The sequence below is a fragment of the Plecotus auritus genome (genome assembly GCF_963455305.1).
Source record: "Plecotus auritus genome assembly, chromosome: 8".
Lineage (NCBI taxonomy): Eukaryota > Metazoa > Chordata > Mammalia > Chiroptera > Vespertilionidae > Plecotus > Plecotus auritus.
Window position 1 is genome coordinate 76,003,626 of NC_137782.1, and position 17,500 is coordinate 76,021,125.

At 41.1% G+C, this 17,500-nt stretch overlaps 1 protein-coding gene across 1 annotated transcript in view; it reads left to right on the forward strand.

Moving 5' to 3' along the window:
• The first annotated feature begins 211 nt into the window (after window positions 1-211).
• The window catches only part of SPTLC3 (serine palmitoyltransferase long chain base subunit 3), a 144,914-nt gene continuing 127,625 nt past the window's right edge, over window positions 212-17,500 (forward strand). Inside the window, exon 1 of the mRNA XM_080684793.1 lies at window positions 212-578. Within this exon, the coding sequence (XP_080540919.1) occupies window positions 465-578 (114 nt within the window). The 5' untranslated portion in view covers window positions 212-464. The remainder of the gene's footprint in view (window positions 579-17,500) is intronic.

Genomic DNA, 17,500 nt, shown 5'->3' on the forward strand with positions numbered 1-17,500 from the left:
AGGGAAAGGTGGGGGATAGATCTCCACTCAGAAGTGATTGTATGCAGGTAGAAGACTCCAGGTTGAGTGGTGTGTGTGTGTGTGTGTGTGTGTGTGTGTGTCTTTAAAAGATTTCCTCCTCTCAGCCCGCCCCCTCGCAGTTTGCCACTGGGTTTTGCAGTCTCCTGATTTCCTCAGTCCACAAGAGGAGCCAACATGAGCAATCGCCTCTGTAGTTTCAGGAGCTAGTTTGTGGCAGGGGAAGCCCCATTCTGAGTTGAGGAGTGGGAAGGTAACCCGTATATTTTTAGTTTCAAACATCTGCCCAAAGATACTATTGCTCTTCTTCTGGAAAAGCCTGATTGGTAGGATTCCTCCAAAAGCTCAGCCCGACGTGCTGTATGCCATCGCCTCCCCAACTTCAACCCTGAAGCTTGCCAAGAACCCCCAGAGGAAAACCTGCTGGCTTCCATCCTTTGCCACAAATGGCCAATTCTGGAGGAGGCACTGTCTGCAATGGGAATCTTTACAGTCACAAGAAACAGGACGGCTCACAGAATGGAAACTGCACAAAGAATGGCCTCGTGAAGGAAGTCCAGGTAAGAGGGGATCCCTGCCCAGCTGGGAATGGCCAGGACATGTGACTGTTTTTTTGTAAGGCTGTTTGAAGTGGTCCTAACTGAAAGTCCCTCTTAGGAAGTGTTAGGTGTTTTGATTCTGCCCTTCAGCTAATTTCAAATGCTTGGCTACTGAACAGCTTAGGTTTGGGATGAGGAGAGAATTTCTTCTCTAGACAAGAGAGGACATACATAGTCCCAAGAGCTTTTTAAAGCCTGAAAATACAAACATACCTACTAGACTTTTATTTTCTCTCACACATTTCAGGGGCAGACTTGTGAAGGCTCAAACTTTCAGCTAAATTTCAGTCCATCAGGAAATCATGACAGGCTACATTCACCAGGCTTCATAAAACATTTTTTTTTAAAAATTGAGGTAGTGGAAGTAAACTAAAAGTCGCCGAGATTATGTGGTATGGATGGCATTTTCCCCTGTACACCAGAAATGCTCCCAGTCCACCACTCAGTACCTTCAGACCAGCTTATTCTCCGGGTGAAAGATGAATTATTTATGGTATTTAGTGAGACATTGTCACAGCTTACAGTTTGATTTGGGGCCAGAGTCTTTCTTTGAAACTTGCCATCACAGCATTCCTTTGGAAGACACTTCAGAGACTGTGGCTTATTGTTACATGCGGCACACGCAACCAAACAGCCTTTTCTTTTCCCATTTGAAACATATTTTGGCTCTTGCTATAATACAATGTTTGATGGGGCTAAACTGAAGAGAAAGAAGAGGAGGCAGAGGAGGAGGAGGAGGAGAAGGAACTAGAGAAATATTGTCAGCTTATTCAAAGAGGGGGCTGGGCTCTGTGAGGTACTTGTAAAAAGGCAGTTCCCCACTTCCCACATGTTGCCCTGCCTCACTACTCTGAGGAGGAGCAGGGATGAGCTCACCAGCCTCAGAAGCAAAATTAGCATAGCCAGACAGGTAGCTTCACTGTTGGGAAATGAGAAGCTGGGCAGGGAACTTGTACAGTTCTTTATCACTCATCCATCCCCGGAGAACCAGCATCCACCCAGGGGAAAGGTCAGACTGTCGTAAGATTACAGGACAGGTTGGGCTTGCTGGGAGCCAGTCCACCACTCAGTACATTAAATCTGTGCGTCCAGTTGGAAGAGGTGAAGGGGTGATGGGGAGGGGGCGTACTCTGGAGCATGGCTGTATGTGAATATGCTGTGATCCCCTCTTAACCAAAGGCATCACCCTAGCCTTAGAAGTGTCTAATGAAAATCTCAGGCCTAGCCTCTCCCAGATGAGAACTAGTGCTAATCAATAGCATTGTTGGTAGCTGCTTCATGCCAGTTCTTTTTGCCTCATTTTTTCTTAACGATACTGTTAGATGAGTACTATTAGCCAAGTCTGTATAGATGAGGAAATTGAGGCTGTGAGAACATAACTTCCCAAGATCACCTATCTATAAGAAAAATGGAGCATAAACTCCAAACCATCCACCTTAGCCCAACTTCTTTTTTTAATTTAAATTATTTATTGTTTAAAGTATTACATATGTCTTTTTCTCTCCTTGGCCTCTCCCCTCCAACTTCTTTTTGGTACCAGGACTCTATGGCAGTATGCACTTCCCACTAAAGGCCTAAAAACCCCTATTTTAAAAACTGAGATTGACTAAGATACCAATAACACTTGAGAAAAGGAAAGGGATGATGCTTTCATTGTGACCACAAATATTCAAGAATACCATGCTCTGACTCCTAACACATTGGCCTTTAGTGAAAAACCTTGGGATGTAACCAAGAAAATAATAATTATGTATTGTATAATCTCTAACATGTACTGCATTCTTTCTAAGTGCCAGACATTCTAACTACTTTGCATTCATCGTCTCACACATTCCTACAGGGTAAATAGAATTACTATCAGACCCATTTTAGAAATGAGGAAACAAAGCTTTAGTAAGTTAACCAAAGTCATCAGCAGAAGCATCAAAACCAGTTTGGGAACCTGGTTTTCCCAATTCTAAAACCTAGGTTTGTATTTCTTAGTCAATGCTGCTTCTCCAAATACAAGATGTTAGTAGGAGTGAGATCCATACCTACTTCCACAGAGAAGGGGCGAACTAAACTCAGCCCTAAAGGGCAGCGAAAGTGTGAGTTAAAGGTATCGTGTTTTGCGTGCGTGCTTTACTGTTGTTAATGAAAATTTGAGCTTATTAATGCAAATTACACCAAACTGTCACATACCAGAGCCTTCAATATGCAACATTGTCCATTCACAGACACACTGCATCCATGTACAGGCCACCACTCCTTCTTTACTTTAAAAATCTCCAAGTTAAAGAAAACCAACGCCATGTAATCCTGAGTCATATGGATTTATACTGAGCCCCAGATGGAGCTCTCCAGGTAATCTGCCTTTCAGAAGCTTTCTTCCACAGTATATGGTCACCCTGAATAGGCAGTTCACTTAGCGCAGCATTTCCTGGTAACAGGAATATCTTAGATACGCAGTGCAGTAGGTAAATGATACTTGCAAATGATTTGATATATTTCCCATTGAAAGGTAAAATCTATTTTACTCCCCTTCAGTGTGGGTTGGACCTAATGTCTTACTTACTTGGCCTATAGAATGTGATAGGAGGCATTATCTGGGACTTCTGAGACTAAAGTTGAAAGAATCCTGTTAGCTTGAACCCAATCCTCCTAAAACATTCACTCTTAAAACCTAGCCACCATGTTTGAAGGAAGCCCAAGTAGCCCGGAGGAGAAGCCCAAGTAGAGAAAAACCAAGTATCCTTGCTGTGCCACCAGCTGTGATGCAGCACCAATTTGTAAACTGTATAAGTGAGCTATCTTGGAAATGGATCCTCCAGCCTGGGATCTATCAGCTCCAATTGATACCTCATGAAATATATAGATAAGTTGTCCCTGCTGAGTCCTGCTCATATTACAGATTCCTGAGCAAATAAATGATTGCTGTTTTAAGTGTGGCAGTGGTTTGTTAAGCAGCAATAAATAAATGAACATATGGATATTCTTGTTTTTAAATATCTAGAAAATTCATTCTGCAATCTCATCATATCCATTTTATCTATTTATTTATTTTCCTTTCCAATTTGTGTGCATTTTTGTTTGTTTTTTGTTATGATGAAAAACATAACATACAATTTTCCATCTTTTTCCCCATTATAGTTCACATTCAATATTATTCTGTATTAGTTTCAGATGCACAACATAGTGGTTTGACAATCATATACTTTACCAAGTGGTCCCCCCAATATTTCAAGGAACCCCCCTGGCCCATACGTAGCTATTACAATATTATTTTTTTCCCTCCATTGACCTCTCTCCAGCTACTCTCACCCCCCAGCACATGCCCTCACACCCCTAGTGACTGTGTCCATTGGTAATGCTTATATGCATGCATATAAGTCCTTTGGTTGATTTCTAACTCCCCAACCCCCTGCTTTCCCTCTGAGATTTGACAGTCAGTTTAATGATTCTCTGTCTCTGGATCTATTTTTATTCATTGGTTTATGTTGTTCATTATATTCCACAAATGAGTGAGATCATGTGGTTTTATCTTTTTCTGAATCATATCCATTTTTAGTGCTGGCATTTACAGTTTGAAGATAGAGTTTGTTGTGGCCATCTATTTGCTTTCAGTTTATTTTGTGTTTTGCCATAAGGACTGTATGCTTAAGGTGAGTGTCTGACTGGTTTAGCCAAATACAATCAACTCAAATATCACTAACACAAAAGTGCAATCATCTGAATGATGCCAAATCTGAAGTGTAATTATTCAACCTGTGGCAACCTGCAATTTATTACCTATGAATAAATAGGTAATAAATTAGCTCAGGAAAGTGTGTGTTAAGGTGAAGAAGTTTTCTTAATTAAAATACATGTGTTAATTATATTTAATATTTACCAATTATAAATTAATTTTATCTATTTACTAAAGTTTCTTTAAAAAACCTTTCTTGGAAACACTGTTAGAAGTGGATTGATGTCAACCTAAATAATTGCAAGGAATTTACTACATTTATTTTGAAATACACTGAATTTAATGTTTCTACTAAATGTTGTCACCTTTGTCCCAATTGGTCTGAACTAATATAGTTTTACTATAATTCTAAAATATCCAACCTGTAAATTAATGTGAGAAGAAGCTGCTGCCACCCTATTAGAAACCAAGATATTGGCCAGATAATTCACAATTTAGGTGAAACATTTGGGAGGGAAATAAATAAAACACTATAACATAACTCAGAGAAGTATTAAAAATAGTTCTATTTTATCCATCCGTCACAGTACCATCTGAATCCTGCTCCACTCATTAATTTTGTCACATTGAAAACCATTTGATTACAGCAGAGACTGAAGGTGGCAGGGTCTGGTATGGAACAGTAGGAAGTGGTAAGAATGTATTTACCTAACAAAGCTCTTTGTCTCCAAGAAGCAAAACAAGTCCTGTGTTGACAGATCTTAGGATTTTCAAAAGAAGTTAGAAATCCAAATGAGGTGGGAGGCAGAGAGAATCTCCTCATTTTTAAATATTGGCATCTAACCTTTAAAAATTCAAATAGTGTAGATTTCAAGGAAATACTGCTTCCAGACACAAATCTGTAATCTCTGAACTATAGGTAAATAGGGTGAGAAAAATAAGAGGTCATAAGTAGAGTGCTATTTTCTCGCACACATTTAAGAAGAATGGTTCAGGGAATTTGACTCCTCTTAATTTAGATTTACTTCATACTTTGGAGAAACAATCTATAATAATAAAAGCATAATTAATATGCAAATCGACCCAACAGCGAACAGCAGAACGACCATCCGGATGACCACGCTATGACACCCACTGGAACCAGGCCAGCCAAGGCGGGTGCAATGCGATAGGTTGGGGGCCCAGCCATCGCCCCATGATCGCCCTGCAGCAGGAGGCCCAGGCCACCTGCTGGCAGGATGCAGCGGGTGGGCAGGGCCTCCCTCTGCAGGGTGCTATTGATTGCCCCAAAGAGGGAGGCCCAGGCTACCCTGCAGCTCTCCATCCCAGAGCCCTGGTTGGGTGGGCGGGGCCTATGTCTTTGGGGTGATTGATCACACGGCTCCTGACTGTGAGAGCGCACAGGCTGGACTGAGGGACTCCCCCTTCCCCTAGTGCACAAATTTCGTGTACTGGGCCTCTAGTAGATAATATAAAAATATATGTTCCTTTCCCTGAGTTGTAATATTAACCCTTGATCTTGGAATGTGCAAGTTTGAGGAACAATTATAACTGACTTCACATACTAGATCTCCCTGACTAACCCTGATTTTAAATATTAGGTACCAAAGTGTTCAAGCCGAAACCGGTTTGGCTCAGTGGATAGAGCGTCGGCCTGCGGACTGAAGGGTCCTGGGTTCGATTCCGGTCAAGGGCATGTACCTTGGTTGCGGGCACATCCCCAGTGGGAGGTGTGCAGGAGGCAGCTGATCGATGTTTCTCTCTCATCGATGTTTTTAGCTCTCTATCCCTCTCCCTTCCTCTCTGTAAAATATCAATAAAATATATTTTAAAAAAAGTGTTCATCAAAATGTCATAGAACTGACAATATTTTATTAGTCAAACTTCATCTCTCAGACTTCACAGGAAGTGACACAGAAATCTTTTGTTAGACAATGCATCATAAAGCTTGGTCACCACTGTTCTCTAGATACAGTGTGACTGGGCCTTCAAAGTTGCCCAAGAAAAAGGCTGTGTGCAAATCATAATTATTCTGTCAAGTTATACTTGACTGTTCTTTCTCTGCCATTTGGGCCTTACCCATTTGAAGTCAAGGATCCTTTGAGAAGCTGAAGGATACTTTTTATAGAAAAAAGAATGGGTTCATAATCATAAAATTTTCCATGTAGAGAGTTCATATATTCCCTGAGTTTCTCAGATCCCCTGGTTAAGAGCCTCAACTGTGGAATGCCTTTATTAATTAGGCTACATCTGCTCTCACAACCTAACTAGAAAAACCAGCAAGTCAACCTCTCCAGAGGAGATGAGAAGATATTCATAAATTGATTTACCAAGGAGAGAAAACCACACAAAACCCAAAGTGACTCAAGTAATATGTGCAATAAGTGTCATTCATTTATTTAAAAATTTATATTAGAAGGGAAGGTAGGGTGGGGGTAAGGGGGAGAGATCAACCAAAGGACTTGTATGCATGCATATAAGCCTAACCAGTGGACACAGACAATAGGGGGGTGAAGGCATGAGTGGGGGAGGGGGTTGGGAAGGTAATGGGGGGATGAGGACAAATATGTAATACCTCAATCAATAAAGAAATTAAAATGCAAAAAAATTATATTAGAATTTTGCATTCTACTCTATAATACATTTATATTTTTTCTTATAAAATTATTTTTATGTCCTCCCTTAAACCCTTGAGTGAAAATGAACTCCCAGAAAGATATTTCTTTCCTGGTGACTTTTCACCCCAAGAACCACTCAGGATTTCCCAGGGAACCACTTAAGGAAGAATGATATTAGGAAGAACCACTCACTTTGAATTCATATAGAACTAGGTTTGAGACCCAGCTTTGCCCCTTACTAGCTGTGTCACAGTGGACAGGTAACCTTATGTCTCTGATCCATATCTAACAAGGCAATGGTGAATATGAAATGAGATAGCATATGTAAGGTTCCTAAGAACTATCAAGTATAGAGTAGATATTTAATAAATGGTAACTGTTATCTATTAAGATTATTCTGCAGCCATCTCTTTCTCCACTATTATAATAGTGTACAGTACAATGCCTGGCATATAACAGGTGCTCAATAAATTATAATCTTAAACCCTCGACTCTTCTCATTCAATGATGGCTTCTCAGTTCTCATTTTATTTGACCTGTCAGCGGAATTTGACACAGGTAATCATTCCCTTTTTCTTAAAGCACTTTCTTCTCTTGGATTTCAGAATATGACACTTCTATATCACTAGCTGTTCCTTTGCAGTTTTGATTTCTGGTACCTCCTCCTCTCCTTGACTTTTAAATAAAAGAGTGATGCAAGGCTTAGTCCTTGTACCTTTATTCTTTTTTAACTGCATATCTACCATGATCATCTGATCTTGTCTCATCTCTCTAAGTACATGTGACATCTCCAACTTTATATGTCCAAAACTAAGCTCCTGATAACTACTCCCTCTCTCTATTCCCAAATCTTACTCCCTCACAGTTTGCCCCATCTCAGTAAACGACAACTCTATTCTTTCAGTGGCTCAAACCAAAAACTTGAGCATCATTCATGACTTCTTTCTTTCATTCTACATTTAGTCTGCAAATCCATGATCCTGCCTTCACTTTGTATCCAGAATCTGACTATTACCTACCTTCCCCACAGCAACCACTCTGTCTCACCCACCATGCTCTCTCACCTGGATTGCTGCAGGAGCCTCATCTCCCCCTGCCCCAGTTATATATCACTGCATCACAAGCCATCCCAACACACAGTGGCATTGAACAACAACCATTTTGTTCTGCTCATGGATTCTGCTGGTCAGAAGTTCAGAAAGAGACACAGCGGGGACTGCTTCTCCCTATACCCATGATATATGGGCCCTGGCTAGGATGGCTCAGTGACCTGAGTCTGGAACAGCTGGGTCAGGAAGATCTGCCTCCAAGGTGGCTTCCTCACTCCCATGCCTGCCAACCAGACTGAGATGGCTAAAGAACAGAACAAGTTGGGACTGTGGACTAAATTTCCACATGAGTCCTCTCTAGCAGGGAGGACTTGAAGAGAGTTTTCTAGTAAATGAAGAAGTCCCATGGCCTTTTATAACCTGGCCTCAGAGGCTAGCTTCACTGTCACCCTACTTTATAGGTTGAAGCTGTCAAAAACAATCCCACCAGATTCAAGGGGAATAGACCAACCCACTTCTCAGTGGGAAGAGTTTCAAAGAATTTATGAACATACTAGAGACCCGGTGCATGAAATTTGTGCATGGGGTGGGGGGGCAGTCCTTCAACCCGGCTTGTCAGATCAGGCCTAAACCGGTAGTTGGACATCCCTCTCACAATGTGGGACCACTGGCTCCTAACCGCTTGCCTGCCTGCCTACCTGATCACTGCCTAACTGCTCCCCTCCTGGCCTGATTGATGCCTAACTGCTCCCCTGCCAGCCTGATTGCCCACAACTGCTCTCCCCTGCCATGACCCACCTCCTTTGCCGGGACCCACCTCCTCCTCACAAGGTGGCAGAACTACCGAGACCGGCCTCCTCCATGCTGCACAGAGCTGTGGGACCCCCAGGCCTCACCACACCATCTTTTGGTGGCCATCTTGTGATGACATTGTGTGAGGGCATCATGCGAGGGCATGACACCACCTAGGCTTTAATATATAGGATTTTAAAACCACCATATCATTTTTCTACCCCTGTCCACCCCTCTACCATCACTACCAGCAAGACTGCAAGAGTGGTCTCAACACAACAACCAAATGTTCTTGAGAAATGAAATCAAGATGTCACTCTTCCCCAATCCTTCCCCTGGTTTCCCTTTCACTCAGAGCAACTGCCAAAACCCTCACAATGGCTATAACGCCCCCTGGCTTGGTCCTCCCTGATTTATCTCTTATTCTTTTTTCCAATGCTCAGTGGATTCCAGCCACACAAATGCAAGCAACCATGCATCAGTCCACCTGGGACATTAGCACTTTCTCTCCCATTTGTGCTTCCCAGATATCCAGGTGCCTGTGCCCTTCCTTCCTTCAAGTCCTAATTCAAATGATCTTCTCTGTAAAAGGTCATCTTAAACTTATCTAACACGGCAAACCTCCTCTCTTCTTGCCTCTCTTTCATGCTCATTTTCTTTAGTACTTAACACCACACACACACACACACACACACACACACACACACACACACACACACACTTATTTCCTATCTGTTGTCTGTCTAGCATATGAGCCCCACATTGTCAGGGATTTCTATCTTATCCACTACTGAATCCCCAGCACCTAGACCAGAGCCTGTATATAGTCAGTGCTGAATACTATTTGTGGAATGAATAAAGACCATCTGTTTTTACTAATCTACTAGGGGCCCAGTACAAGAATTCGTGCACCTTGAAAGGAACTGTGGGCTGTGAGGCTGTGGTAGGCACAGGGGCAGGTCTCGGCCCATCCTCCATGCCCCTGCCCAGCCCCTCCTGCCACAGTCCCCAGTCCCCTGTCTGCCAGCAGCCGTGCCACATCCACATGCTGACAGCACCAGCCCCACTCACACCTGCTGACGGTGGCACAGAGCAATTGGGGCCAGCACCAGCAGCGGGTGCAAGCGGTGGCTCTTGTCCTGATTGCCCCTCAGGAGAAGGGGAATGTGGAGAAGCCCTCAGGGGCGATCAGGACTGGCAGCCGCCACTCACACCCACTGATGGTGCTGAGTGAGATCAGGACTGGCACCAGGTACTGGCAACAGGTGCGAATGGTGGCTCTGGCACCGGCAGCAGGTGCGAGCACCAGGCAGGACTGTGGTGCGCAGGAGGAAAGAATTTTCAGTAACCACCAGAAGCTCACCCCGATGACAGCGACCAGCACCCTGCCTTGGTCTGGTGCCCCCACTCACCTGCTCCACCATCCTGCCATGGCCAATGCCCGCCATGTTCCGCATATACCTCCTGGTGGTCAGCGCATGTCACAGCAACCGGTTGTTCGGCTGTTTGCCGTTCAGTCTATTTGCATATTAGCCTTTTATTATATAGGATTGCTTGTAAGAACTTCCATTTGTTTTGTTTTGTTTGCTATTCAAATTGCTATTTGCAATCCACAGGCCTAGTTCTTTAAAAACTAAAAAGGATAGGGGCAGAAAGGGGTCCTAATATGTGGTGACAGGAGAAGATTTAACTGGGTGGTGCAATATACAGATCTTATAACATAGAAACCCACACCTGAATTCTATATGATCATGTTGTCCAACGTCACACCAATAAATTTAATTTTGAAAAAGACTAAAAAGGCTCCACTCATGATACACAAGCTTCTTTGTACACTTCAAAGAGTATAACATTTTATAAATTAATTCACATATTTTCTTACCTTTGTTGGAGAACATTAACTGACCTCTTTTTAAAAAACATTAAAGCACTAGATTATTTTGTGTGATCAGGAAACTACATGCTTTTTTCTTTCTGACTTACTTAATTTAGCATAATGCCCTCTAGGTCTATCCATGTTTTTGCAAATGACAGAATTTAATTCTATTTTATGAACAAGTAATATTTCCTTGTATATATTACCACATCTTCTTCATTCATGCATCTATCAATAGAAACCTAATTTGCTGCCATATCTTGTCCATGGTAAATAATACTAGAATGAACATAGGAGTGCATATATATTTTTGAATTAGTGTTTTGTTTTCTTTGGATAAATACCCAGAAGTGGAATTGCTGGGTCATATGGTAGTTCTATTTTTAATTTTTGTAAAACCTCAATACTGTTTTACATAGTGGCTGCACTAATTTAAAATCCAACAAACAATGCACAATTTATATTAATACCCAAATATTATGTATACTCCAGCCTGGGGTCGGGGAACATGCTTTAAGCAAGTGAACCTTTTTGAAGGAAATAAAAATAGAAATTAAATATTATTGATTAATCCTGATGATTCTGTTGCCTCTTAGCAGGAGATAAAATATGCCTGGATTAGAGAGAAAATGACTAATACCTCAGAGTATACAAGCCTGTCATCTGGTTTTAATAAAATAATATATTCTCAGGGTTGAATGTCCAAGAAAAGTCAGTACAATCTGTTTTTCCACCAATGACTTGATGAGTTGATTTTTTTGTTGTTAATCCTCACCTGAGGATATTATTTTCATTGATTTTTAGAGAGAGGAGGAAGGGAGAGTGTGTGTGGGGAGAGAGAGAGAGAGAGAGAGAGAGAGAGAGAGAGAAATATGGATGTGAGAGAGACACACGGATTGGTTGTCTCCTGCACGTGCCCTGACTCGGGGTGGGGATCAAACCCACAACCCAGGTACTAGTACATGTCCTTGACTGGGAATTGAACCCTTCAGTGCACTGATCTATTCTCTAACCACCTGGCCACAGAGGCCAGAGCTATGAGTTGATTTTAAATTTCATTTAACAAACCTTTTCATCACACTACATATTAAGAACCTTATAAATACCAACTTTTTGATTTTTACAACATCCTTATGTGTTTGATACTGTTACTATCTCCATTTTTTTTTTACATGAGGCAACTGGTCATACAAAAGTTAGATAAATTTTTTTAAGATTTAAACTTTTAGTTAGTATAGCAGACTGGTCCCAGAGCCTGTGTCTTTATTACTAAAAAACAAACAAACAAACAAACAGAAAAACAAACAAACAAAAAAAGAAGTCTCTCCTCAAACATCTTATTGTGAATATTTGCAAACTTACAGAAGAATTAAAGGAGTTCTAAATGAGTACTCATATACTTACCACCTAAATTCTATATTTTATTATATTTGTTTTATCTCATGTCTATTCATCTATCTATTCCTTTCTCCATTTATCAATTCATATAATTTATGCATTTCAAAGAAAGTTGTAGAATCAATACACTTTACTCCTAAACTTTTCCATATGCATATCATTAACTAGACTTCAATTTTTGTTTAAAATTTCTTTTTTCTTCTTTTGAGGAAAAATTTACATCTAATGAAAGGCACAAATCTGAAGTATACCATTCAATGAATTTTTACCTACACTACCTTTTGATTGTTCTTATTAGGAAGCACTTCATAATATAGTTTTTATTGCAGAAAGATATTATAAAACTGTTCACTTAACATTGGAGAGTTTAATTTCTGGACAAAAGAAGTGAATACTATGCAAATTAACATCAAGTGAGGTAAAGGAATGACTCAAGGGAAGGCTAACTCACTAGAGTTTTCCTGTTGTACACATTTAATTCCAAAGGATCAAGAGCTATTTTCCTTTTTGGTCTTTAGTGTAATCCAACTAGCAGTAAGGGAACTTGGTTTAGAGTCCTTACAACTCCACTCTATCCCGTCTTCTTACATATGGAGAAATAAGGCTCAGCAAAGCTAAGAGACTACATTCAAAGTCACACCACTGGGATACTCCCTTAGTCTCTTGTCACCCAGGCCCTTTCTGAGAAGTTGAAGTTTTTTGGAAACCTCCAAGCACTTAAAGCAAATAGCCAGGGACCACATATTGAAGACTCAGCATGGTATCTGCTGTTGCAAATTCTTTAGTCTCAATGTCAAAATTGATATCACAAAATTGCATTTGTTTCATGTAAGATCTAAAGGCATCGTCTTTTTTATTTCCCAAAATAAAAGTCATATGTACAGAGCTTCCTTTTTTTGTATATCTTAGGACAACTTGTCAGAGAAATTAATAGGCAGTGAGACTCAAATAGGTGCCATCACTTTTCCAAGATCTCAAAATGGCCAATCCAGGGCAAGACACACCTCTGTCCACCGCCAGTTTCTAGCACCTTCACACAACACTCCCTTTCACATTATAGAACTAAAAACAAATATAGGAGCCCTTGGCACTAACATGTTTTGCCAACACTTGCAAATAACTTGGGACACCTGGGAAAAACTCACAACTGATGTACCTCATGAATTGGTTTGTTAGTTTATGCAAAAGGGACTGGCATTTTTCATAAGGGGCCATGTGTCCCATGGTCAGTTGTTAGCAAGACTACTGAATCAGGTACCTGTAGACAGAAACAGATAGAAGTACTACACATGTTGACCTGAGAAAATGATTCAAAGACTGAAATGAATAGGTCACAAACATCAGGGTTTTTTTTGTTAAATGTAGCATCAATCATTATACCAATCAAATGACTCAAGTCTTGTACTCCCATTACTTAGGGGTCAGAAACTATGATGGCTTAAAAGAATGCCTGGATCTTCTAAGCTTGTTGATTCAGAAGTATAGATAAAAACTAGTCAAGATTAGTCTTGCTCTGGGAGAAGTTACTTTTTTTTCTTCATTATGTGCCACGTGATAAGAAAAATTAATCTGCTAATTATAACTATGACTATGAATATTTTCAGATTTTTTGGAAGAAAATAAATAAATTGTTATGTGACTAGGTTGTTTGGAGACAGGATGCTTGGTTTTCCAAGGAGCAAAAGCTTCTTATAGAAAATAAAACGATGTTCTATCTTCCATGAAAACAATAGATTTCAGCAATTTGTATACATTCAGGTAAACATTATTTCTTTATGGACACATTCTGTTTTGAAAGGAAAGCAAAAGATAAACCAGGTTATAGGCTCTTTGGCTGCTCATAACATACATAAAGGTATGTGCTTTTACAGGATGGCAAGCAGGGAGGACTAGGGAGAGAAGCAAGAATAGTTATGTGCAGCGTGGCTCAGTGATTGAGCACCAACCTATGAACCAGGAGGTCATGGTTCATTCCTGGTTAGGGCATATGCCCAGATTGTGGGCTCGATCCCCAGTGTGGGGCATTCAGGAGGCAGCTGATCAACGATTCTTCCTCATCATTGATGTTTCTCTCTCTCTTTCTCTTTCTCTCTCTCTCTCTCTCTCTCTCTCTCTCTTTCTCTCTCTTCCTTCTTCTCTGAAGTCAATACAAATAGATTTAAAAAAAAAGAATAGGTATATGCAAAATCCTAATAAACACAAAGAAGGAACAACAACCAAATCCTTAGCCAGTTTCTCTCTTTCTGAGTAGAAAAACTTTCTGTTTCTTTGTGTTGTTGACTGGCAGGCACTGTTTGGTCTAGCTTCAGGGAGTAGGAAGTTTTGGGTGGGGTTCAGGATCATTGAGGTGCAAAAAGAAATAGTTTCAATTTGACTTTATGAGAAAAATGATTGTTTAAAATCCAAGTTTAATCCACTGAGTTCAGCCAAGTGACACTCAGAACCACATTTTGTGGGCTTCCAGGAACCCCACCCTTGTTATAACTCACCTATGAGTCATTAGCTGTATTGTCAAAACATGCTTCTGCTGTTGGTTCATTTTCTTGCAGTTCAGGAGGCTCTTTCCTTATGATTTTTGGTTGTAGATTCAAAATTTCAAAATCAGCTAAACACATTAGCTTCATCAAATCTTCTTCTACAATGGATATAGTAGAGACTTTAAAATCACCAACTACACAACCATGAATCACTGTAAAACATTGAATGAGGGTGTTCCTGGAAGACACAGTCTCCACACAGCCTTGCAAAAGGCCCTTTGAAAACACATATCTGATCAGAATTTTAACCACTATTGGCTTAAAACTCATCCGTGGCTTCCCTTATTAGGATCAGGTCTGCAATCCAAAACTTGGCTTATAAAATCTGTATAACCTCCTAGCCTATTCAATTATTCATCAAGAATGTACTAGTAGTAGTCGATAGCTACTTAATATCAGATGCCATTCTAGGTACTAGAGTACTAGCAAAGGACAACGTGAAGGGTCTTCCTGGAACTGATATTCAGCCATGCCTATCCCCTCACTATCCCTAACACACACATACCCCATCCCTTTCCCGCAGGTCCTCTGGCTATTTCTGCTGCTGGGAACAATGTGCCTGGTAAACTCTTAAGATTATTCCAATCTCATTTTAACCACTGTACCATCTTCTTTAGGGAGGCCTTTTGTCTTTTCCTGAACTAGATCAGATCCCTGTGCTATCACTTCATAGCACCTTTACTTGTGCATCACTTTCTTTTTTGTAAGTATTTGTTTGCATCTGTATTTCCATTTAGAACAGGGGTTGGCAAACTTTTTCTGTAAAGGACCAGATAGTAAATATTTTTAGCTCTGTGGGCTATGCAACCTCTGTCACAATTATTCAACTCTGCCATTACCGTGTGAATGCAGCCATAGACGATATGTAAACAAAAGAATGCATCTGTGTTCCAGTAAAACTTTATTTATAAAAGTAGGTGGTGAGCAAGATCTGGCCTGTGCACCACAATTTGCTGACCTAAGTCAACAGAACCTCCTATGGTGATGAAAATGCTATATATCTGTACCAGTAATATAGCCGTCAGCCTTATATGGTTATTAAACAGTTAAAATATAGCTAGTGCAATTGAGGATCTAAATCTCTACATTCATTTAATTTCAATTATTTAAGTTTAAACATAAAGGCCATGTGTGGCTGGTGATTACTGTATTGAATAATGCACATATAGCCCATGATTGTCATGAGGACAGGAGCTGTGTCCCTCTTAGTCACCACTGTGTCACCTGGACCTAGCACAGCTGCTGGCACGGAGTAAATGTTCAAGATGTGTTTGTTGAATGAATTAACAAATGCATACATATGGAATGACTTACCAAACTTCATGTTTGTTTTTTTACCACTGTGGTCCACTTGATTAGATATTGCCATCCAATACTTCTTGCTGTCTAGTCCCAAAATGTTATATTTTTGAATACACATTTTATCTCCCCATTATCCTGTGAACTCCATGAGAATGGGAGCTACAAGAGAGACTACCCAAATGTTCCTACCAGGGCCCAGCACAGGTCAATGCACATGGTAGTCAGCCTTCCCATGAAGTGTTTGCCTCCACCAATACCCACCTGGAAAGGAGAAAGATTCAGCCCCTGGCTATTTGATTTCTGAAATATGTTCCAATCTGTCGTGTTTCAGAGATCTAACTTCAAGCTTTCCGGCTTTAGCTCTGGTGCTGTGGAGTTGAGAAATTCAGCTTAGTCCTGCCTTTTCCCGCCTTATAACTTTGGGGAAGTTGCTTAATGCCCTGTGTCTCTTTTATTAAGTGAAGATAATTCTAATTCTATTACAACTATTCACCACCTACCTCATAGGAATATTACCTAAATAAATAAGATCATGGCCACAAAAGCTTTGAGCACCTCGGAGATAAGCACTGTTTTCACATGCCACATTAAAACTGAGCAGGGAGATAGTAGGTGGTAGTTATTCTCAGTGATATTAAACCCCTGGTGCATTGTTTTCTCTCATTTAATGGAATCCTCTATAATAAAAGGCTAATATGCAAATAGACCAAATGGCAGAATGACCAGTTGCTATGAGGCGCAGTGACCACCACGGGCAGACACTCAAAACAGGAGCTGCCCTCTGGTGGTCAGTGCACTCCCACAGCGGGAGTGCTGCTCAGTCAGAAGCTGGGCTCATGGCTGGCAAGCGCAGTGGCGGTGGCGGGAGCCTCTCCCACCTCCACGGCAGCGCTAAGGATGTCCGACTGACAGCTTAGGCCTACTCCCCAGGCCTAAGCTGGCAGTCGGACATCCCCCGAGGGCTCTTGGACTGCGAGAGGGTGCAGGCCAGGCTGAGAGACCCCCCCCCATGTGCACAAATTTTGTGCACTGGGCCTCTAGTAACTTAATAAAAGCTCTGTGATCCTCATGTGAGTCAGCTGATTGCAAATAAGATCAGAATAATTCAATCGCTGCAGGGTGGTGAGACAGCCACTTTGTTCCAGAGTTAAATTATGTCCAATTGACTTTAGAGCCTCCACCCTCATTCTCAACCCAGGTAGAATCCTAGGATCCTACAAATCTTTCTATTCTGCATTTCTCCAGCAGTTCTGGTAAGCGGGCATCCCAAAAAAGGCACACTGTTCTTTCACTGCTATCTGAAACAGAAAGTCTGGCTTACCCTGCCACAGAGGGCCTATTTCATTACAGTGGGCTTTATACATCTCATCTCCCAAGTAGGTAACACATGAGGTCCAGCCAGAGGTCCATGTAAGGTTCTGTTCCTCTTGTTTTATCCCACTAGCAAGTTGCCTATGTTGGTCCTCATGGCCTAGAAGGCCCTCACCTCCTCTCCCAACCTCAACCTTTCCCAACTTTGGGTTTCTCTCTCTCTCATTCATTTGTTCATTCATTCATTTCTACAGCAGATAGTCATTGGCACTCTGCTGGGGACTCTGTTTAGACCCCTTCAAGCAAATTTGCCCTTTCTGTGAATCCTTCACTTCT